The sequence below is a fragment of the Melanotaenia boesemani genome, chromosome 6 (assembly GCF_017639745.1).
Source record: "Melanotaenia boesemani isolate fMelBoe1 chromosome 6, fMelBoe1.pri, whole genome shotgun sequence".
NCBI classification, from domain to species: Eukaryota; Metazoa; Chordata; class Actinopteri; order Atheriniformes; family Melanotaeniidae; genus Melanotaenia; species Melanotaenia boesemani.
In genome coordinates this window covers 15,559,286-15,579,475 of record NC_055687.1, presented here as the reverse complement: position 1 = coordinate 15,579,475, position 20,190 = coordinate 15,559,286, and the positions used below count along the sequence as shown (strand labels likewise).

Genomic DNA, 20,190 nt, shown 5'->3' with positions numbered 1-20,190 from the left:
AGCCAGAAAATTTCAGGTCCTGTTATTGGATAGGCTTACTGTCGATCATAAAAGGCACTGCACTGATGGGTAATGTAGTTTATAAATGCATACATGTACTATATTATGTATGTTAATATGCATTTATTTATTTTAGCACTGGTTAAAAATGCTTTGTAACACGTTTTAAAACTAAAATGAAAAATATATATGATACTACACCTTTCAAAAATAACAATAACATTGCAAATAAACATGAGTTAGCGTCCCAATTAAACATAATCCACTGTTGGCTGCAATTTGCCAATTTATTTGAAAAAAAGATTTAAGAAAACTCATTCCATAATCTTTCCATACATTTAAAAGGATTTTCCTTTTAAATAAATACTACTGTCCTAAAAGTTTGCAACTACTGTGCTGTGATATTGTGAGTTCATACTTGTAAATGTCAGTTTTGTCATCAAGTAAAGTCATACAGGCAAGTCTAATTTTATTGTGAACCTTTTCTTAACCTCTCCTCATGTCATCCCCCTCAGACCAGACCCAAACTTAAACTTAAGACATGTATGGTGATTTAAAAATCATTATTAGAAGTTAAATTATTGCATGAAAATCCTATTTAACTCATCGAAAGTCGGCCAAATTTGTCTTGGCAAGAACATTTTACCGGAGAATAGAGTAGAAAATATCCCTCTAAAATGGTTTCAATTGTAGAAAGCGAGCTACATCAAGATTGCATTGAACCCACTGTACCATGGGCTAGAAGCCACCAACAACTCATTTTACCATAAACCCTTGCGAGCTTTACGTCGTTGTGCGTCAACTCCCCCAGTCCCCCCCACCATCACCGTTACACAGAGGAAGAAAGGGGGAGACGGGAAACCTGTACTGAAAGCTGTAAGTGTGTTCTTAAATTTATATCGAATATTACAATCAATTTCTATACGAAAGACTGTCGGAGTAACTGCTAAAACCTCTAACCTTGCCCCGGCTTAGTTCACACAAATATGAGCAGCGGCGGGCGGGCCAGGGCCGGCTCATTTGCTGAGCCTCCCGGAGCTCCCGGATCTGCTGCAGCCGGTGCCGGATCGGCAGTTGCCGGCGGAAGCTCCACAGGAAAAACTGGGGCTTCACAAGCCAGTGGAAGCAGCTCGACGAGCTTTGGGAATTTGAAACTGTCTAGTAAGTATTTAAAATATATTCCATTACTAATAAGTTGCGTATAATAATAAAGACTCAGATGGTGCTTGGTTTTTTAAATAAACATTAGACGGAGTATTTAATGTCGATTGTTTTTGCAGGGCTAGCCTTAGCAAGCAAGCTGTTAGCTGGCTAGCCATATTACGATAGCTGTCTAGCTAACGCTAGCTGTTTTTTCATTACGATCAAGGGCTTTCATCTCAGAGCTAACATTAACGTTAGCTGTGATGGAAAGCTTAGAAGTGAGCTTTTTACAGAACGGCGTTTTTAAAAGTTTTTTTTTTCGGTGACATAATTGCACCATTATTACTTAAATATAATCTAAGAATATAATTTGTAATAGCTGCATTTACATTTTTTCCCATTAACATTAGATGTGGGAGCTAGCTAGTTTGCTAACATTTGTAAGCACAATTGAAAAATATCCAGTCCGTTTTAAGTAGTGTTACTCGGTCCTGTCTGACAAATTGCCTTATCAGATTAAGTGGCAAACTTATGTCGTATCATAACTTTAACACATGGATATTCAGCCAGTGACATTATCCGATATGTCCGAGTTCCAGCCAGCTTATGTTTGCTTATTAACCAGCAAATGTTGACCTTACCTGAAAGTTATCTCGCTGTTCGCCTGGATGCCTACATTTATTAGCAACATGAAAACATCTAGGCCTTAACTCAAACATAGTATACAACTTGTTCCCATCACGAGTAATCAGTATGAGTGGTAATGCACTGCTACCTGTGATGTAAAAACAGTTCTGCATTTGGCTAATGACTTGTGGAGCTGTATAGCATCCTATTTGCAGATAGCTTGAATGTAATGTATTTAAAAAAAAACTGTACTGACCGCCCTGGTCTAGCAGCAATAGACCTTTTAACAGCCACTGAAAATAAAACTTGGAGAATGCACGGTGTCACGTAGCTATACATAGCTAGCTGCTTGCTTTGTCATGTAGACTCAATTATACATAAAGGACAGGGGGAGTGGCCAAAAACTATTTGGTTAATTCTTGTTTTAAAATCTTTTAATAAGTTATAAACACGTATTGCAAAAAATGGCCAATTGTGAATAGGAATTAAGACAGAAGCTCACATAAATTATAACTAGAACTAGTAACTAGAGCTTTGCAAAATATGTAACTTTTCTCCTTGCAGTTTTCTGATCATCAGGATCTGCACACTCGCAAAGTGGTGTTCTTGACCCAGACATCCCTGCACTCTGCAGAAACCTATACAAAAGGATAGTTTTAATCTACTTTAACACTAATCTGATTAAATCAGAAAATCTCTTCGCCTTTACTGGTTGCCCTTTCATCCAGACTGACTTGGCTAATTTCATGTTTCTGTGATGTGGATGAATTAGGAAACTCATAACTCAATTTTTCAGTGCACATGGTGAAAAAAATTTTAACCTTCCTGTTAAAGATCCAGTAAAGAAGAATTCTCAACTCTCACTACTTTTTTCTGAATTTGCCAGAATTGCCTTTTACTTTGTAATAATTTTTTGCCTGTTAATAAACAGCTTGTTAACATGTAAATGCTGAATTGTTACATAACTAAATAATTATTTAGTTAATAGTGTATTTAAAGTTAATTTCAGAAATGAAATGGGTAATTTTAATGCCTCATCAATTTGTTAAAAATAATTGCATTAAGATAATTTATGTGTTAATACCTTATGGCTTCATTCAGACATGCATGTGAAGTGATAGAGGGTGCCCCTTTGCTCCAAGCCAAATTAACCCCCTGCTTCTGTGCATGCCCATCTGTTACTACTGCATTTCAGAGTTCTGCTGTGTTGAAAGTGATGCATATATGTTACTAGGCTCTACCTAGTTAGATAGCCATTGTAAAATGTTAAGGCAAAGCAACAGTGTGTTCATTCAAATATGACATCAGCATGTTTAATGGTCTCCAGCTGCATTTAACTGCACAATCATGCTATTAATCACTTGACAGTTCTAATTTTGATACAGTTGAATTAATTGTAAAGCTCATATTGCTGTTTTCAGACATTATAAGCCCTGTTTCCACTGAGCATTTTGCTACGAATTGGAAGTTTCAGAATGGTCCAGCCAATCCAGGTGAGCGTTCCCACTGCAAGTCGGACCCCAACTGGGCATGCAGTGTTTAGACCAAATGCCTAATGTGGCATTATACTAGTGCGATGACAATAAACGGGATGCTACAGACAACAAAGGAGGCCAATCAGCAGATTGTTTTTGTTCTGCCCGGTTTTTGGTTCCTTGTATGAACAATACGTTCTGCATTGTACAACTAGACCTTACTGTTGTTTGCAGGCATCCTTTTCCTATTATCTTTCCAACATCAAACTGAACCAGGAACTGAATGGCAAAAGGGCTTTAGTGAGTCTTAATTTCTGACCATATGTTAATCAGAAGTAACTTATTTCACAAACTACTGCTTTGTTTTTGGCTGCTGTTAAATGGTTTTGACAGTGATGCTTAGCACATGCAGCTATAAGCCAGCCTGCAGTTGTTCTGCAGGGCAGACAGCGGTAAAGTTAAAAAAGGTGGTGCTTGGACCCTCTGGCCTCTTCACCTGAAACTAGCCTTTTATCCAATGCATGGATACATTTAACAATAGTTCTGTTTTTTTAAGGAAGTATACAAATGTACTATGTTACCAAGTATGAGAAGTTCATAGTTTGCCTCTCATTGTCTTGCCTTGAATTGGGAGGGGAGTTTGTGAAGTAGGTCTACACCGTGACTGAGGAGAAACACATCTTTAGAGGGGAATCCGGTTCGCCAACACAGAATTTCACTTTATAGTTATTAATAATATTTTCTTATTATCTCATCAAATCTTGACCTGTTGAGCCAGTGTCCTGCCGGTTTTCAATGTGCCCCTGCTCCAACAGGCTGACTCAAATTACTGAGTCATTGTGCAGAACGCCATAGGCTGTTGGGTCCATTTAATTTGAGTCAGCTGTGTTGAAGCAGGGGCACAATGAAAGCCTGCAGCACACTGGCCCAAGAGGTCCAGATTTGGTGTCAGACATAAGGATATTATTTACAAGTGGTTACATAGCCCTAGTGGGATTTGTAACTTGTTACATGTTGTTGTAAGTGTTACATATGCTTTAAAATCCCAGCTGCTTCCTTACAGTCTTAAAATAAATCCTCTCTCTCTTTCAAATGGCCAATTCAGTGGTGTTGGCCTTTTTAAGCAGATTAGTGTCCTGAGTTATGACAAATCCAAAGTAAAAAAAAAAAAAAAACTTCATCAGCCCGGTAGTTCAGCATGATCTGACTTAAAGGTTGACGCATTACTTTCATGTTGCCTTGCATGAAACTAATCCCAATGTCCTCCACCCAATGTGGCATGTAGATGTTGTATTTAGCTGTCATTTCCCACTACCTTGGACGTGGAATTGGTGTTGACAGAAGTGTGTTGAGGTATCTGAATTAGCAATAGGATAATTCAGTAGGTATAAAAGGTATTTAAAAAAAAAAACAAAAAAAACAAAACGTCATCTCTAGTCTGCAAGGCACACCATTGGAGCATGAATGTGATATTTGTGAAGTTTATTAATGAGTGCTTGATCCAGTATTCAATATTATCCAATAATCTGAGTTTTATTATTGTTGGTCAGGTAAGGTGATCGGTACTGGGGAGGATCAGAAATTTGCAGCTGCTTCAGATGATTCGAAAGGCACCAGCATTTCTGGAATGATTTAGCTGTGTCTTAAAGGTTGAGACATTATCTTGTGTCCTGTGTTAACACCAGGACATTACCAGTCCTGGTGTTAACCCTTCATCAAACACTGTAAAAAAAAGTTGCTTAAAAAAAGAAAATACAAAGCTCTAATGAAGCGTTTGTAGTTGCAGTTTATCACAGAACTGATAAGAGTGCTTGAGTTTTAAAACTCTAGGTAATTTCTGTTTATTATGGCTGTTATGTAAGTTTCTCCGCTCATCTTTTACTCATCATGCTTGCGTTGACATGTTAAAAACCAAAGCTATTCACTGACAGCTGGGCAGAGTGTTAATCTTTGCATTCATTATTTAAAACACTATCATGCCATGGCTGCTTCATATTTAATGTGCTCTTCGCTGATTTGACTTTCTCAAAAAGATTGATGCTTAAAATAAAATAAAAAGAAGCTCATGTTGTGGCGCTTGTAATGTGCAGGAACCAAGTGGTGACTGATTTCAAAGCTGCGTATTTTTGAAACTCAGAGACATAATAGAAATCTGGAGGGGTCCTGTTGAGACAAGCAAATTGAGTAAGCCCACTGAAGGCATCACCTCTGGGTGTGTCAGTGTCCGTGCAATGCAATCACAGGCCCTGACAAGCCTCTTGGCTGTGGGCCTCTTATCTGCTACTCTTCCTCTCCCAGTGTTGTTGCTTCTGGTAACCAGTTGTCAAATCATTCTTGACCCGACACATGCACAGGGATAAAACGCCACACAGAAACTTGACCCTAACTAGAGCTGTCAGATAGTGTTAGATCTTGAGCATCTCACTTATACTTGTCCTTTTGATAAGGTCAAACATTAGGCTGTCAGCTTACACTCACCTAGTGTCCTTTGTATTAAGTCTTCTCCAAAGCTCAAATTATCCTTTTATATTTTTGGGTGTTTTAGACATTTTATTTTATGTCAAGACTATTTGTTAACCAGAACCCCTTACTTATGCTTTGAAATCATATTTGTCATTCACACCCATTTGAACCATCTTTGCTAACGTGAAACATGAGCTAGCTTTTTAATTATTTTTGTAAATTATTGTTTTTTTTTTTTTTTTTTGTTTGTTTGTTTTTTTACTTTTTGTGCAACATTGACCACCCTTCCAACCAGACTGGTAGAAAGTGTGCACCATGGTTCCTTTTCATTTCAAGTTCAGCAATACAAAATGTCTGCATACAGTTTTGATATGATCTGATAGCTTATCCTAAATCACAGTGCTTGACCAACCCTTTTCAGCAATATGTCACTATCTCACATGCTGTAACAGAAGCTTTTTATGTAAACCAGCCTTTCTTATGTTGATTCAGCATCAAATTGTTATTTAACATCTTTATATTTGTTTACTGACTGCTGTGTGTTAGTGGTGGTGATAGTGTAATAACAGAACTTCTTACATAAAAGTTGTAGTAGCATGTAGAGAGATCTGCAGGCAGAAATATAAGAATATTCATGACTCTGTGTCCTGTAGGTGTTCAAGGTGTCCCTGCTGCAACACACCTGGTTCAAATGAAATAGTTCTCCAACAGCTTGTTGTCAAGGTCTGCACCAGCCTTCTAAAGACCTTTTATTTAAGTCAGGTGTTCAGCAGCATGGACATATTGAAAACCTTCAGGACACTGGCTCAAGAGGTCCAGAGTTTGTGATCCCTGCCTTAAAATAAGTGCTTCCCATCTATATACCAGCTGTGTTTCTCTGCAGAGCTCAACAGATATGTGTCTACAGTAGGATAGAGCAGACAAATCAAATATCTGCCTATAGAAGGCATTTTTAATGACCACCATAGTTTCTCTTTCATGCTTTTGTGGTTAGGGTGATGCTGGTTGCATTGGGTTTGTTGCACTCCACAACTTTGGCCACTAAGTTCTACACAATGTTCATGAAATTGGCTTTCCACACCTGTGCTGAACTTTGCTGTAAGATATATTAAAAAAATATTATCCTTTTTAATTTCTAGTTGTTATGATTAGGAAATTATTTTTGATAGATTCTCAAATGAAGAGGGTCAAACTCGGTATGCATGTCTGCAGATTGAAAGGGGTTTAGGCTTGTTACACCCCAGGGAGCACATGGACTGTTGTGGGAAATTTCAGTAGCTCATTATCAGTCAGTTGAGTGTGTCTAGGGAGCCACCTCATAGGGTGCAACCATCTAGAGGGAAAGGGGTCTGCTTTAGGTAATGTTTAGCTTCTGCCTCTTAACAGATGCTGGCTTAAAAACTGAAAAAATTCTGAAACAGATTCTGTTACAGTATGATTGTACAATTAAATGGCAAAGTATATTTGTATATGATCTGAAGCCCAATTTTATAGGTTACTTGTATAATGTAAAGATCTTTGTGACAGTATTTTTTGCTGTTTTCTACAGGAGACAGTGGCAAAGTGACAACAGTGGTAGCCACACCTGGCCAGGGCCCAGATCGCCCACAGGAAGTGTCCTACACAGATATAAAGGTTATAGGAAATGGCTCATTCGGAGTGGTCTACCAGGCGCGCCTCATTGACACTCAGGAGATGGTGGCAATTAAGAAAGTTCTCCAAGACAAGAGGTTTAAGGTATGTGTAGACACTTGTTCAGGTCATTACAAGAAAGCATTTTACACCCTCTGTATTTACCTCATATTTTTCCTTTCTTTATTGTAGAATAGGGAGCTGCAAATTATGAGGAAATTGGACCACTGCAACATTGTGAGGCTACGTTACTTTTTCTACTCCAGTGGAGAGAAGGTGCGTGTGGACTGACATGATGTTTCATGATGTAAAAAAATGAAGCACTATCCTCCCACACCTAAGCAATTAATGGGGCATGCATTACTAATGATTCATGGGCATGTTGAAGACAAGTTGGTCTTTGCCTTAAATGTGCTGTAAATTCATTACTTGTAGTCGTTAGGATCAACGATCTTTGGCTGAATTATTATACACAAGTTGTGTCAGCAAAGTTTGACCTTTTGGTTTTTCAGACACAAACTGTTGAACCTTTCAGTTCATGACTTTAACATGTGGGCACCTAACACTGAATCTTCACGTCTCAGATCAACCTGAGTCTGTATGTTAGCATGATTCACTGGCTTGAGTTTTGTTCCCAGTCTGGAACATTAGGCAGAGAACGGTACATTTACTGGCAAATCATGACTTAATATACAATAGACTCTTTCTTTAGCCATATTTACAAAAACAGTATATTTGTATATATAGTTGTTTCAACAGAAGAAATAAATCTTTGCTTTGAGAAGAATGAACTGTGAACTGCCAAGCTAAATATGAATGATTAAAACAATCATGTAAATGAAAATTAGTAGTCTCAGATGCTGGGGGTGTGTCTATTGAAAATCCTGACTGACTAATCGCAGATCAGACAACTTAAATTCATCGATTGTCAAAATTCTCTCCAATGTCTGACAAGCAAGTAAGTGTGTACTTGTTGCCAGCATGTCAAAGCTTTAAAAGAGCAGAGATGCTCCTTTGCAAGGATGCTTTTCAGCTACTAGATTATGTTTACATGCATGGCCCTTTTTTTAAAAAAAAATGAGCTTGGCTTTTAAAATTTAACTCCATTAACAGTTCTCATACCCAGGGCTACAAACCAAACTGAAAAAATCCAATCGGAAGGAATTTCTACAAATACTTGTTTTTACATGCTGCCTTTCCAGGATATCTCTTTTTAATTTTAGGACTGTAGTACATGCATGTAAAGGGCTTTAGAGTGGCTTACATTCACTTTTCACCTGTAGCTAGAGTCCTTTTTTCCTCTTGTTTCTTTTCACCAGAAAGACGAGGTGTATTTGAATCTTGTGCTGGATTATGTCCCAGAGACAGTGTACAGAGTGGCTCGGCACTTCAACAAAGCCAAGACCACCATCCCCATCATCTATGTTAAGGTAAGTAAAAATTTGAAAACATAATGAAGAAAACAAAAGAAACTCACTATGCTGGATGTGCTCCTTTGTGCATATTGCCATGTCACTGGTGCTGTAACTAAATGCTTTGAAAGGTTAATTTATGTCAGTTATTCAAGGAAAACATGTCTAATTTTTAGATATATGTAAAAAGTCCAGTTATAAATTTAGACCCAAATGTACTGTGTGGGCTGTCTGATCACAGACAAATGTTTGGTTTTTTTTGGGGTGGGGTGGGGGGGGGGTTGTTTTTTTGCACAGCGTTGCACAGGTTGTGTTTTGTTCGCCCACATTCATTGATCTTTAAAGGGGCAAAAAGCAAAATCGTTTGCTGTTGTGCACTCCCTGTAGACAAAAACAAAGTGTGTCATGAGCCACTCCTCCCTCTACCTCTTACCCACCCCCAACTCAGCTTGTCTGCGAATGAAGTGCAAACACACTGAGCAAAACAATATCACCATTTAGGGGAACATGTCGAAGTAACTTAAAACGATTGTTGTTAGTCACTGTCCAGGAGAAGAGCTAGCTCCAGGTCAAATTGTAGCCTCTTTAGCTCTCGCTGTGCTTTCCACTTTGGAAATACCAGGCCAAAGTTAATCAGGGTTACGTCTATTTCTTTATCCAACAACTTAGCCGACAACCGTAGGTAGGTTTTTTGTTTTGTTTTGTTTTTTTTTAGGTAATGTCTAGTGCTGGTCATCTGCAGGTAAACGTTTTGTTCCGCTCTCCGCCATTTCGTTTAAAAAATATTAGCTACCATTTTTCGCTTGCTGTTGCCTTTTAAAGGGAGGGCGGGCGGGCAGAGGCGCTCCGATAGGAGAGAGGAGGCGGCGATTCACATGAACGTACATGAATGCGCAAATGGACCGATTGGTATACACGGTGCTGGAGATCAACACAGAGACAGCGTATAACGTCATGCTATACAGATCAGGGGTGCACAAGTCCAGTCCTCGAGATTTACTATCCTACAACTTATAGACGGTCCCTTCTCCGACACACCTGAATCAAATAAATGGCTAGTTACCAGGTCTCTGCAGAGCTAAATGACATACATTCATTTATTCATTCATTCATAAATCAGTGCTTTTTAGGTTTGATGTATACTATACATGTTTTAAATCCCTTGAAATGACTCTAGAAGTTATCATTTCTGATGTGGAATGTGGCTCATGGATGTGGTTGCTGTTTTGAAAAGGGGTTCTTCACTTATTGCTCATATTACAAAATAAATGTGGTGGAAAGTGAAAGGAAAAATTTCTTTGAGTAAGTGCCTGGGGATGCAATAAACAGAGTATGTTTGCTTTCACAGACAGCTCACTGTTTTGGGATTATGAAAGCAGAAAGGAAAAATGGACCCATGGGATTTAATCATTTGCAGTACCCTTGGTTCCCCATCTAAAAGGGTGCTCTTATTAGTGTTTGTGTGTTTACTGCATATGAAGCAGCAGTGAGGACATTATAGCTGTCTCATGGCCCATTTCCCTACCTCAGCCTGCTGCTCCCCTGAGGCTTTGAGATGCATGCTGATCTCTCTTGCTCTTTCTTTCTTTCTTTCTCCCCTGACATCTCGCCTTCCTCCAGCAACACACTTTCATCATGGCATGCTTGGGGTCTTGTCACCCAGCTTTCGTGTTTCCTGTTGTCTTGCTCTCCTTCAATCCTCACCTCCTTTTCACATCTTTGACCTCTTTAACAACAGTCGTCTTCCATCACTCCATCATCTTGTCTGTAATCATTTAATAATCTGGCCAGCCTGCTGTTACAGCTTCATGTGGGCAGTAATGATGATAATGGTGATGATGATGACAGTCATCATTCGTCCTATTAAGATGCTTACCATCTGCATTTCTCAGACTCATTGAAATGGTGAGGACTTCATTGTGTGGGCAAATCTTGGATGAGACTGACATCACTGACCTAGATGTGAGGACAAACGTCAAACAATTTAGATGAAGATGGTTACACATCTTCAGGGAGATTTTCTCACACTTGTGCTATTTTGGTGTAGAAACCAACCACTGCAGGCTGAATCAGACACCACACAGCTGCTTCTTTGCCTGTTACATTCTCCGTGAGAAGTGAGAACTTTTTTCTTGTTCTCAAGACCACATCATCTTGTTCTTGTGGAGGTGGTTGCGGCTTGTTCTCAACGCATCAGCCGAGCAGAACTTTCTTCCCATGGGGCTCCGAGAGTATTGTGTGACAGACATTTAAGGTGGTTGTGGTTAACATGGAAAAGTGTGAGGCAGAAATTTGTCACTTCCGTCTTTCCGTTGAGGTGAAGTTGAACAGAAAGTTTTAATGAACAGCTGATCGAGGTGGTGAGACAGAATGAAAAGTGAATACAACACGTGGTATATAAAGCCACAGACACCGCTGCATGCACAACCCTGCCCTTCCACAGACAAAGTCTAAGTATGAAATAACCAGGTCAATTGTTCATTGCACATAAAAACACAGACCCCCCCCCCAAGTGCAAAGGCTGAAAAGATGCATCCACTTGGTAGCAACCTTTTAAAATGGGAAAGCAGGCAAACCTGTACTTTAACAGGATGGATTCCTCCTTCCATGTCCTTCTCACAACAGGAAGAGAGACTTAGGGGACTTGGGGGAAAATGGCCCACTGTGACATCAGAGTGAGCACTGAGACAGCTGCTTCATTTCTCACAGTCATGGGCACAAATTCAGTTTGCTAGTATTGCAAGAAAATATTAAAATTAGAAGCTTTATTGTCATTGTACAGCGGGGTACAGCAAATTTTGTGTAGCAGCAATTTGCAGCAGCCATATATCAAATGGATGTATGTACATATATACAAACAGTCACATGTATATAAATTAGGGATAGACATTTTAGGTGATTTTTGAAGTCTACTAGTCAGGCCTACGTCAGCATTTCTGAAGGTTTAGTAACCATTCTGCTATGGTCTGCTGCATCCACTGTTGGTGAAAACTCTGACAGAAGCAGCTGCTAGACTTTCCACATCCACACTGAGGATGGGAGTCGGAGGAGAGATGATTACTTCTGGGTGAAACTGCAGCTAGCTTTAGCGTAGCTTCCTTCACTTTACCCAGCAGTGGTGAAGCAGAAACAGGACTCTGCTGGAACTAGAAAAGCTGTGTGGTGTTTGTTGCTAAAGCTTGTAGCAAAACATTTGCTGCTAAACAGGCAGTTTCTCACTGCAACTGAAGTTGCAGACAACTACCGGCAGCAAGGTCCGTGACACCGTTTTCAAAACTATGCGTCATTGTGTTTACCTGGGACCTGTCATGTTCATGCTCTTGTTCACAGGAGCGCCTTTAGTGTTCAAGTTAATATTGCAACTCACACATGCAACAAGTTACCTTGCATTGCAGATAAAAGTTGCATCTTTGAGATAAGTTTTTCTTACTTCAAAGAAACTGCAGTGTGATTATTTCACAAATAAATATCAGTGCTTGACAGCAGTGTTGTTCAGTCCCAGCTAAACAAGTTACATGGATCCCAACTGAGTATTTCTCAGACTTTTGGGCTCGTGAAACCTTTGCATCAGTGTTTACTTCTCACGTGTATGCTTATTAATTTAAATAAATCAAATTCTTAGTAATAAATTTCTCTCCAGTTCTTTTCGTTATAAAATCTTATGTCCTTTTTCTAGGATGAGATTACAGATCTATGTATTAAAGGGGAATTGTGATGACCTTTTGTTGTGCACACAGGGAAAAGTTAATCCTTTTCTCTTGTTGGCAGCAGCAGCAAATATGGTTTTAACTTGATGAGCTTTTAAGAATTAATCACTTTTATTGATTAATCCATTCATCCATTTTCTTCCTGTTTAATTTAATTGTACAGCTGTGACATAATGGGGGAGGGATAAAATAAAGGCATAATTCCCAGTAGTTCTGTCATATTTAGCCACTGTGAATGTGAAACTGATATTAAATGATCCCTTATGTGGGATTAAAAAGTTATACCAGGTAGATTTGATGTCTAGGACTTCTTATAGATGTATGAATAATGTAACCTGACTCATGTCTTCAAATGATCTTTTGTTCTTCTTGGAATATGTGTGATTCTGTCCAAGTTATTAAAACACCACATGACATTATGCAATTCCTCTCTGCCTGCCCTCAGGTGTACATGTACCAGCTGTTCCGCAGTCTGGCTTATATCCATTCCCAGGGTGTCTGTCACAGAGACATCAAGCCTCAGAACCTCTTGGTAGACCCAGAGACGGCCATCCTCAAACTTTGTGACTTTGGCAGGTCAGTGACAGATCCTGCCTTCAGACACTTTCTTCATCATTCTTTCTGTTGTGGCGGCTTTTTGTGCTTAACCATGCATGTTTATTTTGTTTGTGTAATCATGACTTTGATTCCCTTTGTGGATCATGTATTGGCTTTCCTGTTTAGGTACTGTAAATTTGTGAAAACAAATCAAGTTAACACTTATTTGCATTCTCCTGATTATTTATTTATTCTTTTTCTTCCTCTTCATCATCCCCCCCAAACTTTCTAGTGCAAAGCAGCTAGTTCGAGGGGAACCAAATGTGTCCTATATTTGCTCACGGTACTATCGTGCCCCAGAGCTCATATTTGGTGCCACTGACTACACATCCAACATTGACATCTGGTCAGCGGGCTGTGTGTTAGCTGAGCTGCTGCTGGGACAGCCCATCTTCCCTGGGGACAGTGGTGTGGACCAGCTAGTAGAGATCATTAAGGTACAGTATAATTGCTGCAAACAATACAAAACTGTCAACAAATCTGTACAAGTGAGCTGCATTTTCCACAACTGCAAATGTAACACTAGCTTCTACATGAACCACTGTCAGAATTGTCAGAAGGCAGATTATAGATGCCTTTTATAAGTACTTTTGTTCACTACAAACTGATCCAATCAGAATGAAAGTCTTTAAAGGGAACTCCGGCTAGTAGCAACAATAAACCTAGTTTGACAAACATTTGCTTAAGCTGTAACAGGGTTTCCTCCAGGATTTCATGAAACTGTGGGGGAGGGCTTCCATCTATATTTTTATATTTAGATGTATAAATACATATGCGCGCGTGTGTGTGTGTCTATATTAATCCTAGCTTGTTGGGTATGATTGTGATTCATGTGAAGAGCTCTTGTAGTCAGCTTATCTGAGACCAGATACCTTTTCATTAATGTACATATTTTGCTTGTTGCTTTCAGTCCCATAATCCAAATCCATCAAGCACAACTCTCCCACCTGCCTCTGCCTCACAGTTTTAGCCACACTGTTTCAGTCTTAAGTAGTGAATGGTTACCTAATCGGAAAATGGAAAGTCCTTTCAAAACTACGTAGTGGATGATCGGATTAATTGTGTCTTGCAAAGTCATAGATTGCAACAAATCAGAGAGACCAAGCGGATCGAGTCAGCCAGTGTTGTTTGTTATCAAACCTAAAACCTGCCCTTGGCTACCAGTAGAGGATGCTGATTGGTCTGGACTTTTATGTTTCAGCTACAAGCTGATGTCTTGACGCAGATAAGATGGATTCTTTCATGATCCTGCAAGAATCCCATCTTTAGTATGAGGGGGAAGGCGCACGGCAAACTGAGTCGAAGTTGACTTGTGTACCATTGAATTTTCTACTTAATTTAAATAAGCAGCAGGAACTGGAACATTGTTTACAGGATACGACATGGTTTAAAAATATTTGTCTGTGTTAGCCTAGCTAAGAACATAAATTAAGAACTGTGACACATGCTTTTAAAGTCATACTTGGGACAGTACCTGCAAGTCGGCACATTTAATTTAGAAAAATGTGTCCTGAAGGACAAGCGGTAAACTGTACAGTGAGAAATATTTGTATTTTAACCACAAAAAAAATTACTATTAATGGATTTTCCTCTCTGTCAGGTTTTGGGGACACCAACGAGGGAGCAGATCCGGGAGATGAACCCTAACTACACAGAGTTTAAATTCCCACAGATCAAAGCACACCCTTGGACAAAGGTTTGTTCTCATTAGGCTGGATAGTAATTTACCAGGCTGTCAGAGAGAAGTTTTAGTGTTTCCTCTGAGCCTTTTTCTGCCAAGATTTGAGTAGATACTGACCAGGTTTATTGTATGTTATGTTTATCTTTTTTTGTTTGTTTGTTTTTCTTTAATGCTGTCTAACCTTTAGGTACCTATAAATCATAGTCATCCAAATTTAAATGCATACTGTTTTTCTTATCAGGTCTTTAAGCCTCGTACCCCACCAGAGGCTATTGCCCTTTGCTCTCGACTGCTGGAATACACACCCGTGACCAGACTGTCTCCGCTGGAAGCGTGTGCGCACGCCTTCTTCGACGAGCTGCGCCAGCCCAACACCCGCCTGCCCAGTGGACGAGAACTGCCACTCCTCTTCAACTTCAGTCCTGTTGGTCAGTCTACTCCTCCATCCTCCTTTTCTATTCAGATTAATATTTATTTCTTGAATTTCCAGTGGATACTGAAAAGTTTGCTGCCTTCAGCTGTACCGTTCGTTTTTGTGCTAATGTTGTTTATGTTGTCTTTTCTGCACTCTCAGAGCTGTCTATCCAGCCACAGTTGAACTCCACACTCATTCCTCCTCACGCTCGTGCACAGACATCGCCTGCCTCACATGGTACATATCACAGCTTAAGTGGTACTGTTTTCCTGTGTAGTTAATCACTTATGAAACCTTGTTGACTTTTGCATAAGCGAAATAAACAATCACAGTAAACATGGAAAATAACGTTGAAGATTGTTCAGGTGTGATATTTTTCTGCATGTTTTCAACTCATGAGCCAAAAACTTAACTATGCTTAACCTAAACCTCTGCCTGCTCTTTACCTATGATACATTTTTGTACAGTCTGAACCTGAGATTAGCTTCAACTGAAAAGCTGAATGGTAGACTTTACATGACTGAATATTGCTTCATAGACATTTTTCTGGATAAGCTATAATATAGAGTGCTTTCTGTCTATGGCATGAAGTATTGACTGGTAAAAATGTGCGTTTCCTCTCTTCCCCTGCAGAGGGCAGTGTGTCAGACAGTACCGCCCAGCCCAGCTCAGCACCTGGATCCATTAACAACAGCACCTGAGCATCCATCCCTCTGTTATGTTTTTTGTTTTCCCTATTTTCCTTTTCTTTCTTCTGCTTCTACCCCTCTCAACTTTTCTCTTGGCTCCAAACTAAACACAACCACATGAACGCTCGGCATTGTTATTTTCCCTGAATGTAAACTTTTTCCAGTAGAAAGCAGAGCCTGCAGCTGCTCGCCTCAGGAAGCTGTGGGTTGTTTTTATTACATGCTGGTAGCTGCGGTTGGACTTAATATGTGCTGCAGTTTTAAGTCCAGGTTGGCCTTTGGTGTGGCCCACTAGAAGAACAAAAGCTAATGTTGTTTGGGTAGGATGTTGAGAAGTTGAAGAGGACGTCTTTACATACTTTGTGGATTTTTTTGTATTAAAAGTTGACTTTTATCCCTTTTTAAGTTAATTTTATTTGCATTAACTACTTTTACATGTGGCCGTGTTGCCATTGATTTGAATGGCAATTGACTGTGGAGTTGGAATAAGGGTAGCGTGCAAGGCCCAATGAATATTGACAATCATACTTGGTAGGGTAAAAAACAAAATTGCACACTTGCGGTGTTTGTAATGTTTAATTGTAGCTTAACAGTCCAGTGTGTAGCCTAGAGGCTCTACCATTTCTCTCTGCCCTGAACTCTATTTAAAGTGTCAATTCTCCAAGCCTGCTGGTGAACAGATGCTAAAAATGATTTTGGTCCCCCTGTCTGATACCAGACAGGGCGTGTCATTTTAGATAAGAAGTTCTTTTAAATGTTTTGCTTTTCAGTATTAGCTCTCTAACTTCCTTTTTATGTAATCGACAGGAAGATTTATGCGAGCAGAGTGCACACACGTTTGATTTTCTCGTTATAAGCTTTCGTTGGTTAAGCTGGAAACCCAGTGTTTCCTATTAATTCTCCTGTGAGTATTGCACATCTCCAAATGGAGTGGAAGGAAGCGGGCCAGTTATGTGTCCAGCTGATAACTTCACACAGAGGGAGCTGCTGATGTGGGACTCCAGATTCATCTAGTACAGAAACCTCAATGTCTCAGAAGTGTCTCAACACACTTGTCTAGCATTTCAGAATGACTAATCACCTCATTAATTATGTTACTGTAGAGCAGTGTTTCTCAATCCTGGTCCTCAGGGACCGCCGCCTTATATGTTTTAGTTCTTACCAGCTTCAGCACAACTGATGCAGATTATTTGAACTGGTCATCAAGTTTTTTTGCAAGAATTTTGCTAGACATTCATTTGAGTCAGGTGTGTTAAATGGTAGACACCTCTAAAACATGTGGCCGTCCCCGAGATCCAGGATTGAGAAACTCTCCTGTGAAGTCACGTTTCATATCAGGTTGATTATGTTAAGGAATGGCATCAGTGTGCAGAGGTACTGAGAAACTACTGCACGCTTTACTCGTCATTTCAGCTGTTCGTTTAGTGAGAGTGAGTTGCTGAAGCCCTCTTTGCTTCTTTCAGAGCATCCTGCTTGTGACACTTTTATCATGTTCCTCTATGTCTGAAATGGTGGTCAGAACTTGTCTTGTTTGATTTACGCAGCTAAAAGTCCGCTGTCGGCATGAGCTAGTTTACTTTCTTTCACCACGCAAAGGTGCATGTTCAGTTCAAGCAGAACCCACTAATGTCAGTAATAATCCAACCAGACATTAGCCTCAAACCCTTAAAACCCAACAGCTTTTTGGAGCCTCCCCTTCCATTCGTCTTCATCTTCATCCCTCTGCCTTCCTCTTCCCTCTCCTCCTTTTTTTTCACTGCTATACTGTAAATATCGAGTACCTTTTATTTTATTTTGTTATTTTTGTTGTTATTGTTATTATATTGTTCTTGTAATTTTCTTTTCTGTAGTAGACCGGTGCAGCAGCAGCCGGGCTGTTTATCTTCAGTCGCAGTCTGTAAATACAATTTCATTTCGGTCCCTGATTCAGGAGGGGATAAAACAGAACAAAATGTCTAATTTTTATTCTCTCTCCCTCCATTTCTCTCATCACAATTTTCCCTTGTCCCCTACTAATGTTGTCATGGCTGTTTTTATTTATTGTGTTGCGTTTTTTGAGGCGGTGTTGGGGGATCTTTTTCATTGGATAAAATTTAGGGTTTTTACTTATATTCTGTAAGTCCAGGTTTTAGTCCAGTGTTCTTGCATACAAAACAATTTCACATCCAAGATACTGTACTCGAATCCAAATGTTTGAGTGTGCTTTTCAATCAGTGGTCTTGTATGGATGCAGGTGAATGTGCTAGCCAACTGGTGGGACTCCAGTTTTCCATTAAACTTCAATGTGAAGGGAATGTTACAAACCCCTTGATCTATGGGGTTGTCGTGTTTGGGCTGGGGAGCACAGATCACCTTGTGTGTGTGTGTTTGAAGGAAAGGGGGTAAATGAATAAATTTTATCAAAAAAAAAGTATCATCTCCTTTGTCTGACAGGTTCATTTTTATTTTATTTTATTTTATTTTATTTTTGCTAAACTGTGTTGTATGAGTGTAACAGGTTCAGCCTGTCCATATAGTGTGTGTGTGTGTGTGTGTGTGTTACAGATGGCACGATTAATTTTTGTTTTTTTTTTTTTTTTGTTTTTTTTTTTTAAAAAAAAAAGCTCAGCTGCAGGGAATGTATATATGTTCGTATTTTCTGGCTGACCATGAACATTCGCCTAGATCAGGGGTGCCTAAGTCAAGTCCTCAATATCTACTATCCTGCAACTTTTAGATGCAACCCTTCCCCAACACACCTGAATCAAATGAATGGCTCGTTACCAGGCGTCTGCGGCGCTGAATGACATGTGGATGAGGGAATTGAGCCATTTGATTCAGGCATAATGGAGACGGGCTGCATCTAAAAGTTCCAGGATAGATCTCTAGGACTGGATTTGAGCACCCCTGTCTTAGATGAAGAGCTGGCTAAATGAATTATTTTAATGTTTCTTTTATATATTTTTTTTTTTTGTTTTTCAAAATATGATCTGTCACACTTTTGTTTTTAATTTGTGGTGACCCTTTTATCATCCTTGTTGGAGGGTAAAATGCCATTGCTGGGAACAGAAGATTTTGATAAAGGAGATTATGATGAAGAGGAGGGATAGAGGGAGAGAGACTGTTTTTGTTTGTTGGTATAAATGATTAAACTCATTAATAAAGTGATGAAACTGTCTGTATTTTATTCACACCCAAGCAACGCCTGAAGTATCAAACAACATAGATAAGTTGGATAATTTTTTTTTTTTTTATGCCAAAGCTGGGAAATTAGGGGTTGCAGCAGCACGCATTGGTGCAAAATACTCTGGTAACAAGCAAATATAAAGTATATACCAGATAAAATATAAAAATCTATGTACAACATACAGTATACAGAGCAAGAGAGAATAAGTAACAATAGGCTATAGAAATATACAAATAAGGATGTGCAAAATCAAATGTGAGAAAAACGGAGCAGTTAAAGTACAATAAAACTGCAGGTGGATTAAAGCAGCAGGTAAAGCCTGGTTTCTGCCAGAGGTGACTTGCTGAACAGAGTGATGGGAAGTGGCAGGAAAGATTTCCTGTAGCTTTCCGTACAACAGCAGAGGTTCTCTGTTAGAGAAGGAGCTCTGCTGTTTGTGGTGAAGCTGGTTGGGGTTATCCATGATGGAAACCAGTTTGTTCAGTGGCCTCGTCTCCACCACAGTTTTAAAATTGTCCAGTTTTTACCAAATGATGGAGCCAGCTTTCTTGATAAGTTTGTTGGTGTTGCTGGCTCTCGTGCTGCTTCCCCAGCACACAGCAGCAAAGAAAAGCACACTGGAGACGACAGTCTGATAAAAGACCTCCAACATTTTGCTGCAGATGTTGAAGTATCTGAGCCGTCTCAAGAAGTAGAGCCTGCTCATCCCTTTCTTGTACACAGCACCTGTGTTAGATTTCAAGTCGAGTCTGTGTGTGATGGTCATTCCCAGATATTTATAGGTCTCAACAATCTCCACCTGACCCATGATCTTCAGTGGAGTTAGAGGAGTCCTCTTCCTCCTGAAGTCTGTCACCATCTTCCTGGATTCCTGCCAGTCCACTCTACAAACCCGTCCACCAGAGCTCTACTCCTGCCCTCCCTCTCCCATGCACCCAACAACAGCTGAGTCATCAGAGAATTTCTGGTGGTGGCAGAACTTAGTGTTGTACACATCATTGGATACAAGGTTTAAGGATATTACATGTTTACTGTTTGAACATACAGGACAAATGAGAGAAGTACATAAATACATTGCAGCAACTGAAAAACTGAGGGGCCATACTAGGCATAAGATTAACTGGTACTACAGTCTGTGGTGAGGTTATTTTAGATTTGGGTCTTCGGGTTTATTTTGCATTAA

At 39.6% G+C, this 20,190-nt stretch overlaps 1 protein-coding gene across 1 annotated transcript; it reads left to right on the top strand.

Moving 5' to 3' along the window:
• The first annotated feature begins 810 nt into the window (after positions 1-810).
• On the top strand, positions 811-18,419 carry gsk3ab (glycogen synthase kinase 3 alpha b). Its single transcript, XM_041988005.1, has 11 exons — positions 811-876; positions 976-1,161; positions 7,258-7,445; positions 7,533-7,616; positions 8,660-8,770; positions 12,905-13,035; positions 13,289-13,493; positions 14,657-14,752; positions 14,979-15,165; positions 15,312-15,389; positions 15,786-18,419. The coding sequence occupies exons 2-11, from the start codon at positions 987-989 to the stop codon at positions 15,851-15,853; spliced, it is 1,323 nt and encodes a 440-aa protein (XP_041843939.1). The 5' UTR covers positions 811-876; positions 976-986; the 3' UTR covers positions 15,854-18,419.
• The last annotated feature ends 1,771 nt before the right edge of the window (positions 18,420-20,190 follow it).